At 39.0% G+C, this 21,013-nt stretch overlaps 2 protein-coding genes across 4 annotated transcripts; one reads left to right on the top strand and one right to left on the bottom strand.

The window, feature by feature from the left end:
• The first annotated feature begins 2,007 nt into the window (after positions 1-2,007).
• LOC308420841 (WD repeat and FYVE domain-containing protein 2-like) lies at positions 2,008-5,440 on the top strand. Its single transcript, XM_080917134.1, has one exon. It carries the CDS (start codon positions 2,510-2,512, stop codon positions 3,680-3,682), a length of 1,173 nt encoding a protein of 390 aa, XP_080773260.1. The 5' UTR covers positions 2,008-2,509; the 3' UTR covers positions 3,683-5,440.
• A 955-nt stretch (positions 5,441-6,395) lies between these two features.
• LOC308420842 (protein-lysine methyltransferase METTL21E) lies at positions 6,396-19,894 on the bottom strand. 3 transcript variants are annotated; one of them, XM_080917136.1, is made up of 5 exons: positions 19,699-19,893; positions 18,935-19,060; positions 13,710-13,876; positions 12,507-12,624; positions 6,396-10,066 (listed from the first exon to the last, which is right to left on the bottom strand). In XM_080917136.1, the coding sequence occupies exons 2-5, from the start codon at positions 18,984-18,986 to the stop codon at positions 9,663-9,665; spliced, it is 741 nt and encodes a 246-aa protein (XP_080773262.1). In that variant the 5' UTR covers positions 18,987-19,060; positions 19,699-19,893; the 3' UTR covers positions 6,396-9,662. The 3 variants fall into 3 exon arrangements, with proteins under 3 accessions (XP_080773262.1, XP_080773261.1, XP_080773263.1); XM_080917135.1 differs by having other exon boundaries at positions 19,659-19,892; XM_080917137.1 differs by lacking the exon at positions 18,935-19,060 and having other exon boundaries at positions 19,659-19,894.
• Between the last annotated feature and the right edge of the window lie 1,119 nt (positions 19,895-21,013).

Here is a 21,013-nt window from a genome sequence, read left to right on the forward strand (position 1 = left end):
CTCCTACAGCTGATAAACAAGTTCAGCAAAGTGGCTGGATACAAAATCAACTCAAACAAATCAGTAGCCTTCCTATACTCAAAGGACAAACATGTGGAGAAAGAAATTAGGGAAAAGGTACCCTTCACAATCATCACAAAAACTGTGAAATACCTTGGTGTGACTAACTAAGCAAGTGAAGGACCTGTATGACAAGAACTTCAAACCTCTAAAGAAAGAAATTGAGGAGGATCTCAGAAAATGGAAAGATCTCCCATGCTCATGGATTGGAAAAACCAACATTTTAAAAATGGCCATCCTACCAAAAGCAATCTACAGATTCAACGCAATCCCCATCAAAATTCCAACACAGTTCTTCATGGAATTGAAAAGATCAATGTGCAATTTCATATGGAATAACAAAAGACCTAGAATAGCGAAATCCATCCTCAACAACAAGAAAACATCTGCGGGAATCACTATCCCTGACCTCAAGCTATATTACAAGGCAATTGTGCTGAAAACTGCATGGTACTGGTACAGAAATAGGCATGTGGATCAATGGAATAGAATAGAAGATGCAGAAATGAGTCCTCACATATATGGTCACCTGATTTTTGACAAAGGAGCCATAAACATTCAATGGAAAAAGGACAGCCTATTCAACAAATGGTGCTGGTCCAACTGGCACTCAGCATGCAAAAGAATGAAAATAGACCCGTTCTTATCTCCTTGTACAAAGCTCAAGTGTAAGTGGATCAAAGATCTCCACATTAAACCAGATACACTGAAACTATTAGATGAGAAAGTAGGGAAAACCTTAGAACACATAGGCACAGGAGAAAATTTTCTGAACAAAACACCAATGGCTCAAGCTCTAAGGTCAAAGATTAACAAATGGGACTTAATGAGATTGGAAAGTTTCTGTAAGGCTAAGGACATTGTCAAGAAAACAAAACTGCAGCCAACAGAATGGGAAAAGATCTTTACCAACTCCACATCAGATAGAGGCCTAATATCCAAGGTTACAAAGAACTCAAAAAGCTAGACACCAGAGAATCAAATAACCCTATTAAAAATGGGGTACAGAGCTAAACAAAACATTCTCAGTTGAGGAATATCGAATGGCTGAGAAATATCTGAGGAAGTGCTCGACATCCTTAGCCATCAGGGAAATGCAAATCAAAACAACCCTGAGATTCCACCTCACACCAGTCAGATTGGCCAAGATCCAAAACTCAGATGACAACAGATGCTGGCGAGGTTGCGGAGAAAGAGGAACCCTTCTCCACTGTTGGTGGGGTTGCAAACTAATACAACCACTCTGGAAATCAGTCTGGCGATACCTCAGAAAATTGGACATAGTACTACCTGAAGACCCAGCTATTCCACTTCTGGGCATATACCCCAGAGACACCTTAATACACAACAAAGATATATTCCCGACAATGTTCATAGCAGCTCTATTTATAATAGCCAGAATCTGGAAAGAACCCAGATGTCCTTCAGAAGATAAATGGATACAATAATTGTGGTACATTTACACAATGGAATACTACTCAGCCACCAAAATCAATGACTTGACCAAATTCTTAAGAAAATGGCAGCATCTAGAGAATATCATCCTGAGTGAGATAACCCAGTCACAAAAGAACAGACATAATATGCAGTCACTGATAGTGGGATGCTAACCCCAGAGGCTTGCACTCCCCCAGAAACAACTCACAGACTGTATGAAGTCCAAGAAATAAAGAAAACAAAACAAAACAAACAAAAAATCTTTACACAACAAGAAAACTTTGACTATTTCAATGTTACATTTTGTTTTACATGTACTTTATGCTCATTGTAACTATTAAGTTTTCAATGCATACTATCAATTCTTTAAAAAAAAATCTAGTACTGACTAAAAAATATATTCATATAGTTTTATGCAAAAATTGTTTTAAATCTGAAAAAAAAGTACTGACAAAAATGTATTGTATAATTTTATGCAAAAAAGCTTTAAAATCCGTACCTTTATTTTTGTTTTGTAAAATAAAGTTGTTAAAAAAAAGCAAAAAAAAAAAAAAACAGGTACAAAAATATGTATCATTAAATTCTAAGGCAGAGTTTTCATGTGGTAGTTAAGGCTGTCTAAGAAGCCACTTTCTTGGTTATCAACGTACCATTTTAAACTGCTGAAAACATACTTACAGGTCAGTTGTCATCTCTAATGCATTCACTATTCTACAACCGCCTAAATTAAAATTTTGATTACCAGCACTCCATTCAATTAGAAATCCATAGAATTACTACAAAAACTATATCATTAAAAATATATCTCGGCGCCGGCTTGCGGCCGGTGTGGTGGCGGTGTTGGGTTCTAGAAGCCGGAGCGGGCACATTCCCTGGACTGGAGGCAGGGTTATGGTCGCCGGCTCCCGAAAGCTCGCTCCGCATCTCAGCCAGGTCCTAAACGCAAGCCTGAGCATTCTCTTCAGCCACGTCCCCCGGCGCGTTCGGCTGCTCCCCGGGCGCGCCCTCTCCAATGGCGGCGGAGATCCAGCCCCAGCCACTAACCCACAAGCCAATCCTGCTGCAGCAGGTCGAGGGGTCGCAGGAGGTGGTCAACATGGCGGTGATTGTGCCTAAGGAAGAGGGTGTCATCAGCGTCTCGGAGGACAGGACAGTCCGTGTTTGGTTAAAGAGGGACAGCGGACAGTATTGGCCAAGCATTTGCCATGCGATGCCTTCTCCATGTTCATGCATGTCTTTTAACCCGGAAACAAGAAGACTGTCCATAGGTCTAGACAATGGTACAATCTCGGAGTTTATTTTGTCCGAAGATTATAACAAGATGACACCTGTGAAAAACTATCAAGCACATCAGAGCAGAGTGTCGATGGTCCTGTTTGTTCTGGAACTGGAGTGGGTGCTGAGCACAGGACAGGACAAGCAGTTCGACTGGCACTGCTCTGAGAGTGGGCAGCGCCTGGGAGGTTACCGCACCAGTGCTGTGGCCTCGGGCCTGCAATTTGATGTCGAAACCCGTCATGTGTTTATTGGTGATCACTCCGGCCAAGTAACCATCCTCAAACTGGAACAAGAAAACTGCACACTGCTCACGTCCTTCAGAGGGCACACCGGAGGGGTGACAGCACTCTGCTGGGACCCGGTCCAGCGGGTACTGTTCTCAGGCAGTTCCGATCACTCTGTCATCATGTGGGACATCGGCGGGAGAAAAGGGACAGCCATTGAGCTCCAAGGACACAATGACAAAGTCCAGGCCCTCTCCTATGCGCAGCATACACGGCAGCTCATCTCATGTGGCGGTGACGTCTGGAACATTGTCGTCTGGAACATGGATGTGGAAAGGCAGGAGACCCCCGAGTGGTTGGACAGTGATTCCTGCCAAAAGTGTGACCAACCTTTCTTCTGGAACTTCAAGCAAATGTGGGACAGTAAGAAAATTGGGCTGAGACAGCACCACTGCCGGAAGTGTGGGAAGGCCGTGTGTGGCAAGTGTAGCTCCAAGCGCTCTTCCATCCCACTCATCGGCTTTGAGTTTGAAGTGCGGGTCTGCGACAGCTGCCATGAGGCCATCACAGACGAAGAACGGGCGCCCACAGCCACCTTCCATGACAGTAAGCATAACATTGTACATGTGCACTTCGATGCAACCAGGGGATGGCTCCTGACTTCTGGAACTGACAGTGATTAAGCTGTGGGACATGACCCCAGTGGTGTCATGATGTGTCTCCCAGGGACTAGGAGACGGTTCTCACGGCAGCAGCACTTGAGTTCAGGATCATTAGAGGAGGAGTGAAGTGCTCGTACGAGTCAGCAGAGAGACAGACTCACAGAGAGTTTGCAGCCTCCCTCCACCCTGAACTAGTAGAAGTGCCTCCCTCCAGGAAGCCTCATTGTCCAGGCCACAGTAAAGAAGATACTTTTTTACCTAATGGTTTATACAGCCTGCCTGTGCTGCATTGTATACTGGAAAATCTGTGTGGATGTTTAGCTTCTGGATGTTAGCTATCTGTTCTGCTCATTGCTTTCTGTGTCAGGAAAAAAGACAGAGAGAGGGAGACATCTTTAAAGGTATTGTGTCCTCATAAAGCAGTCTCCTCCTTCTCAGCTCAGCATGCACAGATGGTCCTTCTCTTTCCTTGAGATTTCCTCCACCAGCCTCTCTTGCCTCTCGCCACAGTGGATAATCACAGCTTGTCCCAGTGTTTGTCTTTCACAGCCTGGAATACGAGTGGGAAAACCATGTGTGTCCAACAGTGGCCTCGAGAGTCACCCGAGGAGCAGGTGTTGTCCGAGGTCCCTGCAGCTCTGCTTTGGCCGACCATCAGCCGGGACGCAGGTCCTGTAAGCAGCCTCACCCTGCAGAGCCTGCCCCTCTCCGAATTCAGAGAGCCTTTGAGCCTTCTGTGATTTGGACTACGGAGATTTGGGGTTTTTTATTTTATTGGGTTTTTTCCCCTTTGTTCATAACACAAAAGAAGAACAGAACTGTCTGTGCTCCAGAAGGAAGTGTCTTTCTGCGTGGCATTGCCTCTGTATGTGAACATGTATGACTTTAAGATTAGAAGCCTGCTCTCTTCACCATTCATAACTTAGTGTCTCTTTAGAAAACACAGGTATTTAAGCATCTTTATATTAATATATACTTGCTATAAGGCCAGTGTGTGATCTAGACAGAGGTACTAAGAATGGCACAGAACCTCCAAAGGGACTCAGTCCAGCCTGATGAGGAAGGATTCACTGGGACTGTCAATACAGGATTAAAAGTTGCCGCAAGCCTGTGCCGAGAAACAGTCTCTCCAAGCCCTTTACACATCGTCAGAAATGTCACGGCATTGCCAGAGCACAGGCCTTCTGGGTAAACGGGCAGACTGCTCACCCTGCCCTCTCCCAGTCAGCCACCACACTATCACTATCTTACTCACTTCTGGCCTGACAGGGGCTGCCTGGCACTAGGTACTTGAATGAAACACAGACTTTTGTTCTGTCCCCAGAGAAGCAGTCCCTTCCATGTCACCGTTGCTTCTCTTTGCAGAGAAAGTAATAGTCGCCATGCATGGATACCAACCGCCCTTAGCACTGGCGACCCAGAGCGCTTCCTAGGACCAGCCCTGCCTGTGGCCACGCACAATGTGAATGCATGACTCTGCCCAGGAAGTCATCACCACGATGATAAGGGCCTGGTCTGTGACATGCCACCTAGCTGCTAGGAGATTTTCCTGCACGGTCGCTCCATCACAGAACTTATTAGCACTAAAACATTCAAACATCAATGGTATGGTCGGTTGCTAGAGTCTCTGGCCACTTGGCAAGCTGTAGACTGAGAAGTCCGCCTGTCTGAACTGGAGTGGGTCTGCACAGGGAAGGAATACAGTGTTAGGGAAGCAGAGGCTCAGGGTCCAGCCTGTGTGGATCCCCAGCCCTGTGTAGGTTGAGTTCAGACCTTCATTAGAATACGTTACACTGTTGGGTGGCCACACAGCATTCTGGGCATATCCCAGCCACGGCCCGTCCTCGAGTAGCTGGAAATCAGAAGTTGACAGTGATGAAAACCATGGGTGTATACCACAGATCTGCCAAGGTTTCTGTGTCCCTGCTTCTCCTCCCCCTTACCTGTGTGGGAGGAGATATATATATATATCACTTATCCAAAACTTCACAATTTTTCAGATTAAGTTGACAAATGGATTCTTGCATATTTTAAAGGGGAAGTTGTGAGATAGAAAAGGCCTCCTCAAATTATATTTTTTGAAACTCAAAAACTAGAAAACTAAGCCTAGAGAAGCATTAAGAAACTACAGCAGTGCAGAAGAAGGAAGAAAAGAAGGGAGGAAGGGAAGGAGGGAGGGAGAGAGGAAGGGAGAGAGGGAGGGGAGGGGAGGGGAGGGGAAGGGAAGGGAAGGGAAGGGAAGGGAAGGGAGGGGAAGGGAAGGGAAGGGAAGGGAAGGGAAGAGAAGGGAAGGGAAGGGAAGGGAAGGGAAGGGAAGGGAGGGGAGAGGAGGCGAGGGAGAGGTGAGGCGAGGCAGGGTGGGGCGAGGCGAGCGGGGAAGTGGGAGGACAGAGGCATCATGCCAGAGGGTTCATTGTAGCCCTGTTTATAATAGCCAGAAGCTGGAAAGAACCCAGATGTCCTTCAGTAGATGAATGGATACAAAAATTGTGGTACATTTACACAATGGAGTACTACTCAGCTACCAGAAACAATGACTTAACCAAATTATTAAGAAAATGGTTGCAAAAAAAAAAAAAAAGAAAGAAAAGAAAATGGTTGCATCTAGAGAATATAATCCTGAGTGAGATAACCCAGTCACAAAAGAACAGATATAATATGCAGTCACTGATAATGGGATACTAACCCCAGAAAGCTCTGAACACCCCAGAAACAACTCACAGACTGTGTGAAGTTCAACAAAAAAAAGAATATACTTTAATTAAAATAGAACTGTATCACATGCCCCTTTCCTCCCTACAGCCCCTCCTAGTCTCTCTCCTATCCCCTCAAATTAGTAGCCTCTTCTCCTATATTATTGTTACATATATACATATGTGTATGTATATATACCCACAAATACTTAATTACAACCTTAAAAAAAGATCTGTTGTAAAAAAGAAAAGAATTTTAAGATACAAATCAAAAAGTATGATGGGAATTCTTAAAATACTACACAATTCAAAAAATTAAAAGAATTCTCAAGTGAAAGCAATAAACAGAAGACAACAGATACAGAAAAGTGTTTGACATGGTAACATAGAAAAAGAATAATTTTAAAAACCAAATGGTTGGTTTTGTTTCAACAGTCTTTGAAAGGATACTTTATCCTCCTGGCTTAAATGTTACTTCACAATTGTATTCAAATGTTTTTTTTTTTTATCAAGAGTTGAGGTAGATTGTTTCCCCCCATTTATTACATGAAGACTTTTGCTACCAGACCTGTGATATTCAGATCTTTAGATTCCTCTGAGACAACTTATAGGCATCAGAAAGTCCAGTGACAGGATCTAGAAGTCTGTGACACTAAACTCATATTTTTCAGTATGCACATATCCAACTACAACTTAGAAAAGGCACAGAGCCTCCCAAACTATTCTGAAAATGCTTTCACGTCTGATCCCTGATGCTGGTGAACCTCAGGACTAGGTCTGTCCTTTTACTGTCTCGTGCTTTACTGTATGAACACACAGAATTCACAAACCTTCTCTGAACAGAAAGCTGAGGTCCTGTGCCACAGCTCACAGAAACAGTTCAGTCAACCTTGACTAGGAAGTTGCTCACACTCCAAATTTCACTTGGTAGAAATACTCCACTGCCTCTGGCTTCAGAGTACAACCAGCTGGGCTGATTGCACATCCCCCACACACAATTCTTGATGTCCTCTGCTGGTATGGCTACCACAGCTTCTAGCTGGACTCTCCACTCCGAGGCCAAGCAGTCTTTACAGGCAATAGCATTGTGCTACTAGTTTACTTAGAGCCACCCAGTGATTTTCCATTTCAGCAGAGAAAAAAGGCCAGAATTATTTTAGGAACCCAAAATGTTGTGGTAGATATAGTGATGAACTTCCCAGGTAAGTTCAGAATGACTTTATCACTAAGCATCTATGAATGCTGCACCTAGACAGCTCACAACCAACACCATATTCCCAGTTTTCCCAGGACAGATTTAAAAAAAATGTATAAAGTGCCAGATGCCTTACTCTGACTAGAATTACCCAAAAGTAGGCCATTCAAAGGCTCATACTTAGATGGGTCAGCAAAGACTGGCCTTTATTCTTTTCTTCAATTCTCCATCACAACTGCACAACTTAACCAATCAGCATACAGTCTAACCAAATGGCCATATAATATAAACAATGGTTGTACAGTTTAACTAATTACTACACATCATGTTCTCCTAGAGCCTGGATCTGGGGAACCTAGCCCAAGTAGATAAGCATGGCTTTGCCTGCAGATTTCTTTATTGTTGTTCCTTTTTCCTAAGGCACAACCCTTTTCACATTTAGCATATATATTTGTCATTTTTCTGAGTGTTTTTCTATTTTCTTTTGGAGAACTGACCTCAGCTGTTTAAGAGTCTTTGAAAGTCACTTTTACAATGCATAAAGACAGAACTAAAGTTATAAAAGCAGACTCTGTGCTCAAACCTGGGTTTGACTGTTCCTAAATTTACTGTGCAGCTGTGCAAACTAGGCTTTTGTTTTTGTCTGTAAAGTAAGAATAATTATATCACTGTTCTGTGAAAGCTGAACACTATATAAGTATGAGACCAAATATCCATTTAAGCAAGAACCTGTTGAGACATGATCCTAAGAAAATCCGTGTACTAAGAGCAGTGTATCTGCTTCCCAATTTATAGTATGGGACCCAGGCGATGACTGTAGATGTGTTTGACCATGACAATGTTCAGCCAAGAGGACAGAGCTGACTCTGGAGGAGCAAGTGTCACCAAGTGTGCATGATAGCCCAGCGGAGGACACTGCAGTGTTGCCAACCAACAAAATCCAAGCAGTAAACATAATTCTAATCTCAATGGACCACATAATAAAACCTAATCATATTTCAAACATCTAAGTATATATGTGCCTAAAGAGGACATATAAACCTTAAAATAAGCCATGATTGCTTATTTGATATTAGACATCTTAAAGTTTTTATGTGCTCCAACCTCAAGTTCTTATAGTTATTTCCTTTTCTATGAAACAAAAAATGCAATAATCTCAGGAATTCTTTTGGTTTGGTTTGGTTTGGTTTGGTTTGGTTTGGTTTGGTTTGGTTTGGTTTGGTTTGGTTTGGTTTGGTTTGGTTTGGTTTGGTTTGGTTTTTCTAGACAGGGGTTCTTTGTGTAGTCCTGGCCATTCTGAAACATGCTTTGTAGGCCATGATGGCCTCAAACTCAAAACTATCTACCTGCCTCTGTCTCCAAAGTGCTGGGATTAAAAGCATGCTACACCAGAGTCCAGTTTAGCCTGAGGTATTCTTATGCTCTTTCCTTCCATTTTTAATATACTTTAATATAGAGGAAAATGAATTTGCCAGTAACCTCAGGTCCACATGTTTGATTTATTCAGTAGTTATGTCAGAAGTCCAAACGGCCAAACAGAAATGGCAGCCCACCTATAAGCTAGGACTGGTGGGAGCCACAGACATCTATCACTGATCATTACATCATATATCTACCTTTTCAGATTTATTTGCACTATTGCCAGTTTCTTGATATCTAAACATGTAATCATTTAAACATACATTTTAAAAGATTAACAACATGGATGGAGTGATAGTCCATACCTGTAGTGCTCAAGGAGGCTAAGGCAAGATTTCAAGTTCAAGGACAAGCTAAATTATATTTTTCAAAAAGAAATAAAATAATAACATTCTGTTAGAGATATTATTATTATTGAAAATTGCCATTTTTCCACGAGAATAATGTGGTGTTGCTGAAAGTTTGTGTTACCATGAAATTAGGAAGCTGAGAAGACAGATTTGTGAACAAATTACCTATTGTGTGTATGTAAAAATCTTGCCTATAATAAGGTAAGTTTAGAGTTATTTCTAACTCTCACAGTAGGGTGTGTGTGTGTGTGTGTGTGTGTGTGTGTGTGTGTGTGTTCTTTAAAGTAATGGTTTATTAGAAACTACCTAGGCATGCTTACATCCTCAATCATAGCCACAGTGCACTATGCACTCCTCCGATTTTTCTTCATAGCTTTGTACAACTTAATATTCAGGCTAGGAAAACTAGCAATTTCTTCCACATCAAACAGCTCCTTAAATTTATCTACAAATTTATTTTCTTTCTCCAGCCTGAACCTCATAGCCCAAAGGACAACGGTAGTTTCTCTGCAGAGATGATCAAAGGTCATGAGAAGCTCTTCCAGGTACGGATGGGCATAGACAACATCTGCTGCCAGAATGTAGTCAAAGTTATTGGAAGACCTGGGGAAATTCCTGTCTAATGCTTTTCCCCAGGATAGCTCTTTGACCTGAGGCAAATGCTTGCATTTCATTTTGGTGTTTCTGGAAATATTATATTGCAGGTTCCCAAGTAATTCAGGTAAGTCTGTAGCAATCACATGAGCACCTGTGGAAAAGAGGTTTGTATGAAAGGTGACACTCCTGAAATAAAGTCAGTCAGGCTTCAAACCAACATGCACTCTTCACAACTGCTAGATCCAAAGAAAAATTGGGAGCACATAAAGAAAGAAAATGCTTATCAGAATGGACTCCAAAACACTTCTGTGCCCCTCTTTTTAAAAGAAGAACAACGTAGAATCTCATGGTACTTCTGTATCTTGCTGGACCCCTGGGTTTTGTCTAGCTTATCATCATTCTCCATTTAGCTATTACCATGAACGGGGGTGGGGGGGGGTGGGAAATGACTACAAGAAAAACAATACCTCAATGGCAATAATCCAAGGTCACTGATGAAGGCCAACAGATACTTTTGAAAAGAGTCCTAAGAATTTGCATGCTTTGAAACTCAGAGAATTACATAACGTAGCAACAAACTACCAATAAAATGCTGGCTAGTTTTCTGTCAACATGACAAATACTTCCACAAAACTGTCCTGTGAGTAGGTTTGTGGGGACATTTTCTAGATTAAGGATTGATGTAGGAAGGCCTAGCCCACTGCAGATAGAGACAACCTGGAAGGAGTGGTCCTTAGTTGTATAAGAAACCAGGCTAAGCAAGCCCTGACTACCTAGTCAATAAGTAGCTCTCTTCCCTGGCCTCTTTATGAGTTCTTGTCTCAGTTTCTTATCTTAACTTCCTATCTTTGACTTCCCTCAGTGATAAAGTGTAAACTGAGAGCTGTAAATAAAGTGACCCTTTTCCTCACCAAGTTGGTTTTGGTCACAGTGTTTATCACAACAGAAACCTAACTAGCACAAGTACACAAAGAAGCTCCTAGAATTCATCAGTGCAATTTAGACTAGCAAATCTAGGTGTTAAAATGAGTCAGAACTTACAAGTAGATCGCCCACTAATAAGCCTCAGTGGAATGTGATAGTGGATGGGTTCTAAAGAACAGTTGCTACTATACAAATCAATTTAAAGGAATATGAAACGATAAGTAATTCAACAAAGTGGAATATTCCAATCAATACTCTTTGTCTCTAAAGGTGATATTTCATTAGTCATCCTTCCACCAAGAGTTGTCTGAAGCATGGAATTTATCCTATACAAGAAAATAGAAAACTTTAAACAATCACTTTTTTAAGTGTGTAAGACATCTGAGGAGAGGGATCTGCATACATGTTGATTTTAAGAAATGACCTGGTTCTTCCAGAAGTTGATTTACATTTTTATTTTCTCCGATCCTCTATTAAACAAGATCATCAAGAGTCAGAAAGAAAAAATTCTGAGCCTTTCATGTAGGACCAAAGAAATATATGTAATATTAGATATTCTGTGGTGGAACGAGAAGTATTTATATGAGTAGAGAAAGGAATAAAAACTTTCTCAGTTTATCCCATAAAAAAGTACAGTGACACAGATGGATATTGATGGCCATTTTTACCTTGCCTCTACCCCATATGAAGCCACCAAACCCAAGCACTATTGCTGATGCCAAGTGGTGCTTACTGGCAGGAACTTGATATGGATGCCTCCTCAGAGGCTCTGCCAGAGACATACTGATACAGAGGAGAATAGTTGCAGCTAACCATTGAACTGAACATGGGGACCCAATGAAGGAGCTAGAGAAAGGACTGAGGGATCTAAAAGGGTCTGCAACCCCATGGGAAGAGCAAAATTATCAACTAACCAAACCCATCACAACTCCCAGAGACTAAAACACCAACCAACAAGTTCTTATGGAGAAACTAACAGCTCCAGGTGCACATGCAGCAGAGGATATCATTCTCTGGCATCAGTGAGAGGAGAGGACTTTGATCCAGCAAAGGCTCATTTTCCCAGTGTAGGGGAACGCCAAGGTGCTAAGGTGGGAGAGGGTGTTGGGAGAGGGAGCACCTTCATGGAGGCAATGGGAGAGGAGATGAGATTGGCAGAGAGGTGATAACACCGGAAATGTAAACACAGAGAATATCTAATTTTTAAAAAGAGGGGAAAAAAGAAAAAATGGTAGTGAGATTACTGGAGGTCATGAATGGAAAAATGGAAATGTAAAAACAAATCCAAGGACAAACCTCTGAAAAAAAATCAAAGCAGAACTATTAACTTCATATGATTTCTAGCATTCCTTCCCTATTTTAACATGTTCATAAAAGTATAGGACTGCAAGACCCCCAAAGGAATGTAGCAAGATAATTAAGTTCATCCCCTACATAGGCTTTTAAGTTCAAATTCCACAGGAAAAATTAAAATTAAGCAGAAAATTCTAGAAAAAAAATCCATCAAAAAGACATTAACATTGGTAGAGTTTCTTGATGAAGTCTGTTTTAAACAAAGAGTTACACATAAGCCCAGATCACAATACACAATACACAATACAAAAGTAACTAATATTTGGTCATTGGTTTTCTGACCAATTCCATTCAATAAAAACATACGTACTTACCAAGCAAACTTGCCACAACAGAGACAAGCCCTGTCCCAGCTCCAATTTCAATCACATTTTTATCAACCATGCTATATTTCTTGGCATGTGTTTCCAGAAAATAGCATAGAACAAGGGCCTATGGGAATTGAGAATAAAGCATGTTTGGCATAGTAATAATAAGATTGAACCTTATTTTGTAAATATATCATAAATATTATAATCTTCATGTGTGCACATGTAGGTATAAGCAAATTTATGGATGTTCATATCATATCATCAGAAGTGTATCCTCTGATGAGCTCAACATTTCGACTGGCTAGAAAATGTCCTCGTTAAAAAAGACAAAAATGAGTGAAAATAGAGTGTGGTTGTCTAAAATTGACATTTTTTTTTAAATCTAGAAAATTTTAAGTAATGTGTGAGGTGGGGATGGGGTAATGGTGGCCTGCCACCTTTCACAAGATACCTGGTAAAGGAGTTGTACCTTTTAAGAGTATTCTGTTTATGAGTTGCATATAAATATTCTTTATGCCTGCTTAACTCAAACAGAGCCAATAAAATGGGAAATAAAAACATTTACTCAAGCTATTGGTGTTCTATTCAGGAAATTTTCTCCTGTGCCTATGAGTTCTAAGGTTTTCCCTACTTTCTCATCTAATAGTTTCAGTGTATATCTGGTTTAATGTGGAAGTCTTTGATCCACTTGCACTTGAGCTTTGTACAAGGAGATAAGAAAGGGTCTATTTTCATTCTTCTGCATGCTGAGTGCCAGTTACATATATATACATATGTGTATGTATATGTACCCACAAATACTTAATTACAACCTTTAAAATGTATTTGTATACTTTTATGCAAAAATGCTTAAAATTGTGTACATTTATCTTTGTTTTTTAAAATAACGTTTTTAAAAAAAGGGCCATTCCATCTTTAAAAAAAAAAAAAAAAAAAAAAAGACACGATAAAAAAAAAAAAAAAAAACATTTACTCCTCTCCCATAGTCATAAAAATTGAATACATCTACATTTTTATTTAGCCTACAAATCTTGATAATACCAAAAACAAATTTAATTGTTGAAAGCAAACTCCCAACACTAAATGTTATTGTTCTCTAAGATCACAGAGCAGAATCTTGCAACCTGTTTTCTTCTTCCAAGTCTAATATAACAATCAATGAAACTGGGAAGGAATTTGGTAAAGAAAATTTATAAGAAATTATACCGATGGCCAGACAAATGCACCATAACAATCTTTGCCTTCAGTAATCTGAATCTCATGACCAGCAAAGTGAAAGCCTTCCCAAGAAACAGTCGTTATCAGAGTTGGAATAAATCTTCTTGCCATGATCTCTGCAACCACCTGCCTGTCATCATCATTGTCTCTGGTCTCTGGAAGAAAAGGAAAGAAAAAAGCTGTGGCTTCATGATAAATGAAATAAGCCAGGCCCACAGGGTAAATATCACATACTTTTCCTCATGTGAGGAATCTAGATTTAAGGTTTAATCAAGATTTTCCTAAATTTTTTAGATACTAAAATAGAAAGAGAACTGTGCGGAAGAAGGAAGGACTCATGGAAGTGAAAAAGGAAAAAGAATGAAAAGAAAGGCAAATATTGTATGCTGGTTGTTATATGTTGAGCCCAGATTTTAGAATGTAGATGTGGGGTTGCTTGGGGAGTATGAAAGTTAAAAAAAAAATACATAGAAAAGAGGAAAGGAAAGAAGATGTGTGGGGGCATGAAAATATTATAAAGAAACTCATTAATTTGTATATTTACAAAATAATAAAAGTACTTTTAAGTCCTATAAAAAGAAAATCTAGTGAAACATATCTTGTAAGAAAAACATAGTCTTTCTCATTCAAGGTACTGCTGAAATAAACTAGCAAACCATTTAAAAAATATTGGAATATCAACATGGCTCAATGGGTAAATAAGCCAAGCTAAAGACCTAAATTCAATCTCTAGAAGCCACATAGTAGAAAGAACTGATTCCCCAAAGTTGTTGTCTTACCTTCACACATCACCTTACTCTGTGGCATGCCCTCACCACTCCTACCCTCAATTTTAAAACAATATAAGAATAAAAACGTTTCATAATTTAAACTAACTTTCATATGTCAAGGCCTCGCCATTTCTATGATGTTTACTGGAGTTGATATCACCACCATTTATTTCTGCAACACCAAATGAAGCACAAAATAACTGATATACTTAAAAAAAAAATCTTAAGGGCCATCACTGGCTTCAACTGGATTAAAAGAAAGATTGGTAATGGAGCATGAGATTTGACTTCTACAGTAACTACACAGTACAGCTCCAAACAACTTGGTAATATTTAGTAATCTATACTTTATAGCCTCTGGTTCTTCAGAAAAACAAAGATACTTAATTCTACCCAATGATACGTGCTGGTTATAATCATGTGTTTGTATGTTGTTATTTTGGGCCTATGCATAGCATCATAACATCTACTATAAACACTGGAGATGCATAAAAGCAAAAAGATGAACAATGTGTATTCTTCACCAAGAATGATGTTTTTCAATACATGTATCTGAAACTCTTCTTAAGCAACCATAACCGTTTATACTAGGAACCAAATAATGCTGGTAATACGTTTTATGTGAACGTTAACTTTCATCTCACTACAAACACTTGGTTTGCTGAGAAAGACGTGGAGACAGTATCAACATTTTCTATAGACATTCATTAGGAAAAATCAGAGATACTAATTGCTTCCTTGACCTTCAGCTGATTTCTCCTCTTAAGCCTCCTTGACTAATCCTTATAAATATCATAGTCCTTTGACAAATCACCTAAGGTACCAGGGATCAGTAGATGTTAGAGTACACCAAATCTGAGGGGAATCTCTAGGAGTTCCAATATTTGATATAGAACCTTGACTAGTGAAACTTTACTTGTAGAGTCTGATATATATGATTTTGCACATTAGTGTTATTTTAAAGGTGAGTTGACCACATTAGTGCTGTTATCTAACAAGCAAATGACAGCAAATGTTTCTCTGACTATTTATTTTCTCTTTCTGGGGAAAAAACATTTCATAATTAAAAATTAAAATTCCAAAGGATTCACACTGGCTAGCCAAAGTATCAAAGTTATGTGTGTGCATGTATGCGTGTGTGCCTGTGTGTGTGTGTGTGTGTGTGTGTGTGTGTATGTGACATAATAGAGGAGTTGTTTTACAATTATGTTGTTATAATAGGTTTATCTACTTTAAAGCTTTTTCATACAAAATATTCTTCACCATTGTAAAGCTATTAATCTTTGTTGATAGGGATTTAAAATCAACCAGGTGTTCTTGTCCTCCTGAAAACAAAAGAGATTGCAAATGTGATGTGAAAATTAGCACAATTCTGCCACATTTCACTGGTGCTTTTCTTTAGGATCATTCAGCAGTGAAGAATCTCTGCTGCTGGACTGCTGCCTTCAGAACCGAACATCTGTCTATATCTCCTTTTCTACCTTTAAAATCAGTAGAAACAACAAAATAGAGAAGGTTAGAACACAGAGGCACACAGAGAAGAGAAAAACAGCTATGATGTGTGAATTTGAACTTCCACTTGAGGCTGTAATGAAAACCTGTCTGCAAAATTTAAAGTAAAATCTGTGCTAGTAAGTGAAATAGGCTGTCATTCAAGTGGATCTCCTGTTCAAAGAACTACATGGGCTTCTATTCAAATAAGAACTCCATGGCTACAGACTTTTTGAAAGGTTATTAAAAATTTATTCAGGTTAGTAAAATGTCACAGGCATTAAAAGATATGATTCTGATTACTTTGGCAGCATAAAAATCTTGATTTTTTTTTTCTAAAACAGAATCCTCATAAGATTCCAGAAATATTCCCAGCCTTTTGGTCTGCTTAATTTCAATGAAATAGGTCAAGCAACACTGTATTTTATGTCTTTATAGTAGAGGAAAAAAATCTTTTCTTATTGAGATTGTTCAAGATGCAAGTGGAAAACAAAGGAAAAAATAGAAACTGATACTGGGGTCAAAAATGAAAGACACTAAATAAACACCGATGACATTTGGTAAGTATCATAAAAGAACCACATCTCTGAAGTGGTATGGGTGTGCATTATAGGTTCGTTCAATCAAAGAAAGCATCCTAAAGAAAAAAGAAAAGAAAAGAAAAATGACATTTGCACTCTGAGAGTCCTTGCACAGACTGGCCTGATCAGACTTGGCTGTAGTGCTGCAGTCTGGGGCAATATATTTTCTATACTAGTTGGAGACACAATGATATCATGAGAGTCACTCATTAGCATACATTAAAAGTTTAAAAAGTAACCTTAATAAATATATACTAAATAAACTAATTTCCCACAATCTACTTCAGATGTTAAAATAGAGTTAAATTTACCAATTCAATCTACCTTAGATGTCCCAAAACTCAGGTTTGAATGTCATTATTCAATGCCTCCAAGGGGTGATGTCCCCAAGGACAGTTACTGTCCCCAGTTACTGTCCCCAAGGGGTGATGTCATCACTTCAAAAACACACACATCCTAGTTGGCTTCTCTACCGTGACTGCTGCCTTCATGGAGTCTCTTACTGCCTTCATGAGCAGTAGCTTTCGCTCAAGGAATCCTGTATCAAACCATTTGAGACGTTCTTTAATCTGTACTGCAGCTGACACAGTTGACAGGTCTTCTCACCCTCTAGCCATCTCCCTCCACTCTCACATTCCTCATTTCTGTTCCTTCATCCATCCTTCACAGCTATCATCCCACGTAGATCCCTTGTATGACTAATCCTAGTTTGGCATTACTTCTGGAAAAACCTAAATAGACACAGGTAGTGTGCACGATGCCAAGTGAGCAGCTAAAACAACAGGTTTGGGAATTGTGGTGTACTGGGATCATAGAATATTAGGTGGGGACATAGAAGCTGCTCCACTCCTGAGGATTTCAGGAGCTGCCATCTTGCAACACTCTGCTCCCTGTGCAAGCAGCTCCTGGGACTGTGGAACGTACTTGGAATAGTTAAAATAAATGAAGCTTTAGAGAACTTAGATTACAGTGTAGCACTAGAACATACACAGGGAGGCATTTTTAGTTCTCATCCTAGTCCTAGTTTCAATTTGAATATAATTACATGGCATCTTAAAATTCTCAAATCTTCCTCCAAGTACTGAAATATGAAGACTGATCTTTGGTCTTACTCAATCTTTTCCAAGCCCAAGATATTAAGGGTAAAAGGATATGACAGATAAACATCCTTCAATACTTGAGAACCCAGTGTTCCTCTACTTGGTAGAAGTCTTGCCAACAAAATGTCATCTGGTTTGGCTGCAATAATACATACTTTATCCCCTCAGGACTCTGCATCTGAACATACTTTTACATTTTTAATTGGCCACATAGATGATTATGAGGTATGTTTGCTTCTGTAATAAAATATTTTTAATACTTGCTCTGGCTCAAACTCATACTGATAATACTTCTGCTGTGATTCATCAACATAAACACATACACATTTAAAACCAAGAATTGATACTAATGGCAATGAGAATTACATAATTCTATTCATAAGCCACACAGAAATTACATCTGCATTCAAATTATCTGAAGGGCTGAGCTCTCTATGATATTACAATTTACACTTTTAGGTTTGCAAAGCATTGACATTTAAACCAAGGACACAGCCAGCTCTGGGCTTGCATCCAGCTCTGTCTACCTACAACATAAGCTCACTTAAGGAAGAAGCCATCTGTGGTGTGGCCATAAAAGAAACAGGTCTATCCTTATTTGAAAACATCTATAGTAGGTATAGATAAGAGGAACAGAAAGAAAACAGAAGGTAATTTTATGTGTACTAAAATTAATCTACAAAAGTTAGTACTTTTATCTCAATGAAGATCATTACAGAGCCATACTTTATATGCAAGACTGTAAAATGGTGAGCCAGTTGCAAATGCTCAAATTTCAATTCTTAAATCTAGAAGCCAAATTATGTCATATATTTTTGCCTTTAATCAACAGTCAAAAAATAATAAATACATGTTGGAGATACTTTATAACCTAAATTCATCTTTTATCCAAACACCATTAAAATGCGCAGTTTTTATATAGAACTATTTTGCTCTGTCACTCAAACGTTTTAAAAAATAATCATAAAAATGTGTTTGATGTGTTGCATCTGATTTGAAATGTTCATTTTTCGAGATCAAAGAAAAACTCTAAAATTTTCTTGTCTTTTACAGATTAATTTATTATTGCCAGCCAAAATTATACCTAATATGTCATCAGGACCACTGCTGTTTGACATTATTCATTGAGTTAGTAAACACAAGCCAAAATGCAATTAATAAGCCCTGGTTCCCTTTAAGGCATTAATGAAGACTACAAAAGAAAGGGTTTTTTATAGTCTATTAATGGTCTATGCAAGATTATCCAAAGAAGAAGAAATAAAATTATTCACCTTTGTGGGTTTCTTTGTGCATATCATTGTGAGTTACCTTTGTGGGGTCCATCAAATGCTGAATTAATGAATAGCAATATGTTGATGTTTTCTTGATAGTGTGTTCAACAATAAGCAAATAATACACTAAAATATAAAATGCTAACAGTTAATTCAAAATGTGTAGTAAGTGTAATTATAGTTACCTAATAGTTTAACTTCATATATAGCTGAGAAAATTATAGTAAAATATTACCAAATTAGAATGTCAACTAACTTACCCAACAGAAGGTGGTTTAGGTACCTCCTACCTTTATGAGTTCACAGTACTCAAGCAAAAATTAACAACAAGCTCAAATACTTAGACCAGGTAATTGGAATTAGCTTAAATAAACTGTTGGTCTCTGAAAACAACAATTAGATGTTTCTATTTCTCAATTTGACTTCACATGACAACCCCACTATTTTCATAATAATATACCACTTTCTTCCAAAGACCCTGTGCACTATTCCCAATAACCACATTTTCTTTATAGTATGCCTCTGAAAGTTAGAAACTAAGCTACTTACCTACAGTCTATATACTATGAAAACTAAGTTACATAATATCATCAAAATCACAGAGCTAAGAGAATAGCAAGACATTTTCCTCTGAGTTTTCTATTTCTCCTTTTAAAGGAAGTATTCTTTATAATACCTGTCTTTCTAGAGATGAGTATTTGGTCAGTGTTAAGGCTGGACATACCTAAAAGTGTTAGCTGAGGTTATAGAAGGTGAAAAAGTACCATCCACAGCTTGCGACTTGCGGCTGAAGCCTCTGGTAGTGCTTGAAAGGCTGACTCCAGAGCTTGTAGTTCACTACTGTATACCCTGGCAACAATTCCAAGCAGAAAGGATTAGAGTCTGACAGCTGCAGTTTCTGTGCTTCTGGTTACACAACAGTGACATTGTGAAGCCTGAAGCAAGGACCCAAGAAGAACAGTGAGAATGTTCCATGAATGTCTGGGGACACAACTAGACCTTGTAAATATACACCACTCCTGTAGTGAGAACATAGGCTACTTAGATGAAGCAAACCAAGTCTTCAATTCTGATGCCAAGAGTTATTTTAAGATTCTGTGGCTATGATGTCCTATGAAACAGACACCATGTAGTTTTTATGTCAGCTATCTGGGTGTGAACACAGTTTTTAGAATCCAACAACTATACCAGTATTTGTGTAGTGGTATTCTGTACCCAAGAATCAAATAACCACAATTCCTTCTCATTGGGGCAGAATAAACAGACCAAGGTATGGTTCACTGAGCATCTACATCCCAGTATATAGGCATACACCTCAGAGCACATATAAATTCCCTTTCTCTGATAATACCAGCCTTAATGCTGCAAGAGGAATCAAATCAAAGCAAGACTGCACATTCAGGAGTATGAGTACAACTTCAAAAACTACTTCTATACCACAACATACAGAGCTGACCTGCAGTCTAAGCATCATGAAGCCAAATTATCATTATTCACATCAGTAACTGCTTATGACTTGGGGCTATTTACCTATAATATTTATTACCTTTCCTCATTTATGAAACAGAAAAGATAATCTTGGGAATAAATATTATAGGTAAAATATTCCTGGAATTCCAAAACTATACTGCTATGTAGAGGCAGTTAAATTTTGCCAGAGGACACCCTCCACTTTTGACTGTCTAAACAAAAATGAATAATGACCTGACACTAAGCAACAGAAACCAAGGCTACCTGGCATCATCAGAACCCAGTTCTTCCTCCACAGCAAGTCCTGGATACCCCAACACACCAGAAAAGTAAGATTTGGATTTAAAGTCACATCTCATAATGATGATAGAGGACTTTAAGAAAGACATTAAAAACTCCCTTACAGAAGTACAGGAGAACACAGGTAAACAAGAAATGAGGAAACACAAAAATCCCTTAAAGAACCAAACAGGTGAAGGAATTGAATAAAACCACCCAGAATGTAAAAATCAAGAACCAACAAATGAGACTTCATAAAATTGCAAAGCACACTTTCAATAGGACAAAATGGCAGCCAAAAGATTAGGAAAATAACTTTATCAATTCTAC

The sequence above is a fragment of the Micromys minutus genome (genome assembly GCF_963924665.1).
Source record: "Micromys minutus genome assembly, chromosome: 5".
In the NCBI taxonomy this organism is placed as follows: domain Eukaryota; kingdom Metazoa; phylum Chordata; class Mammalia; order Rodentia; family Muridae; genus Micromys; species Micromys minutus.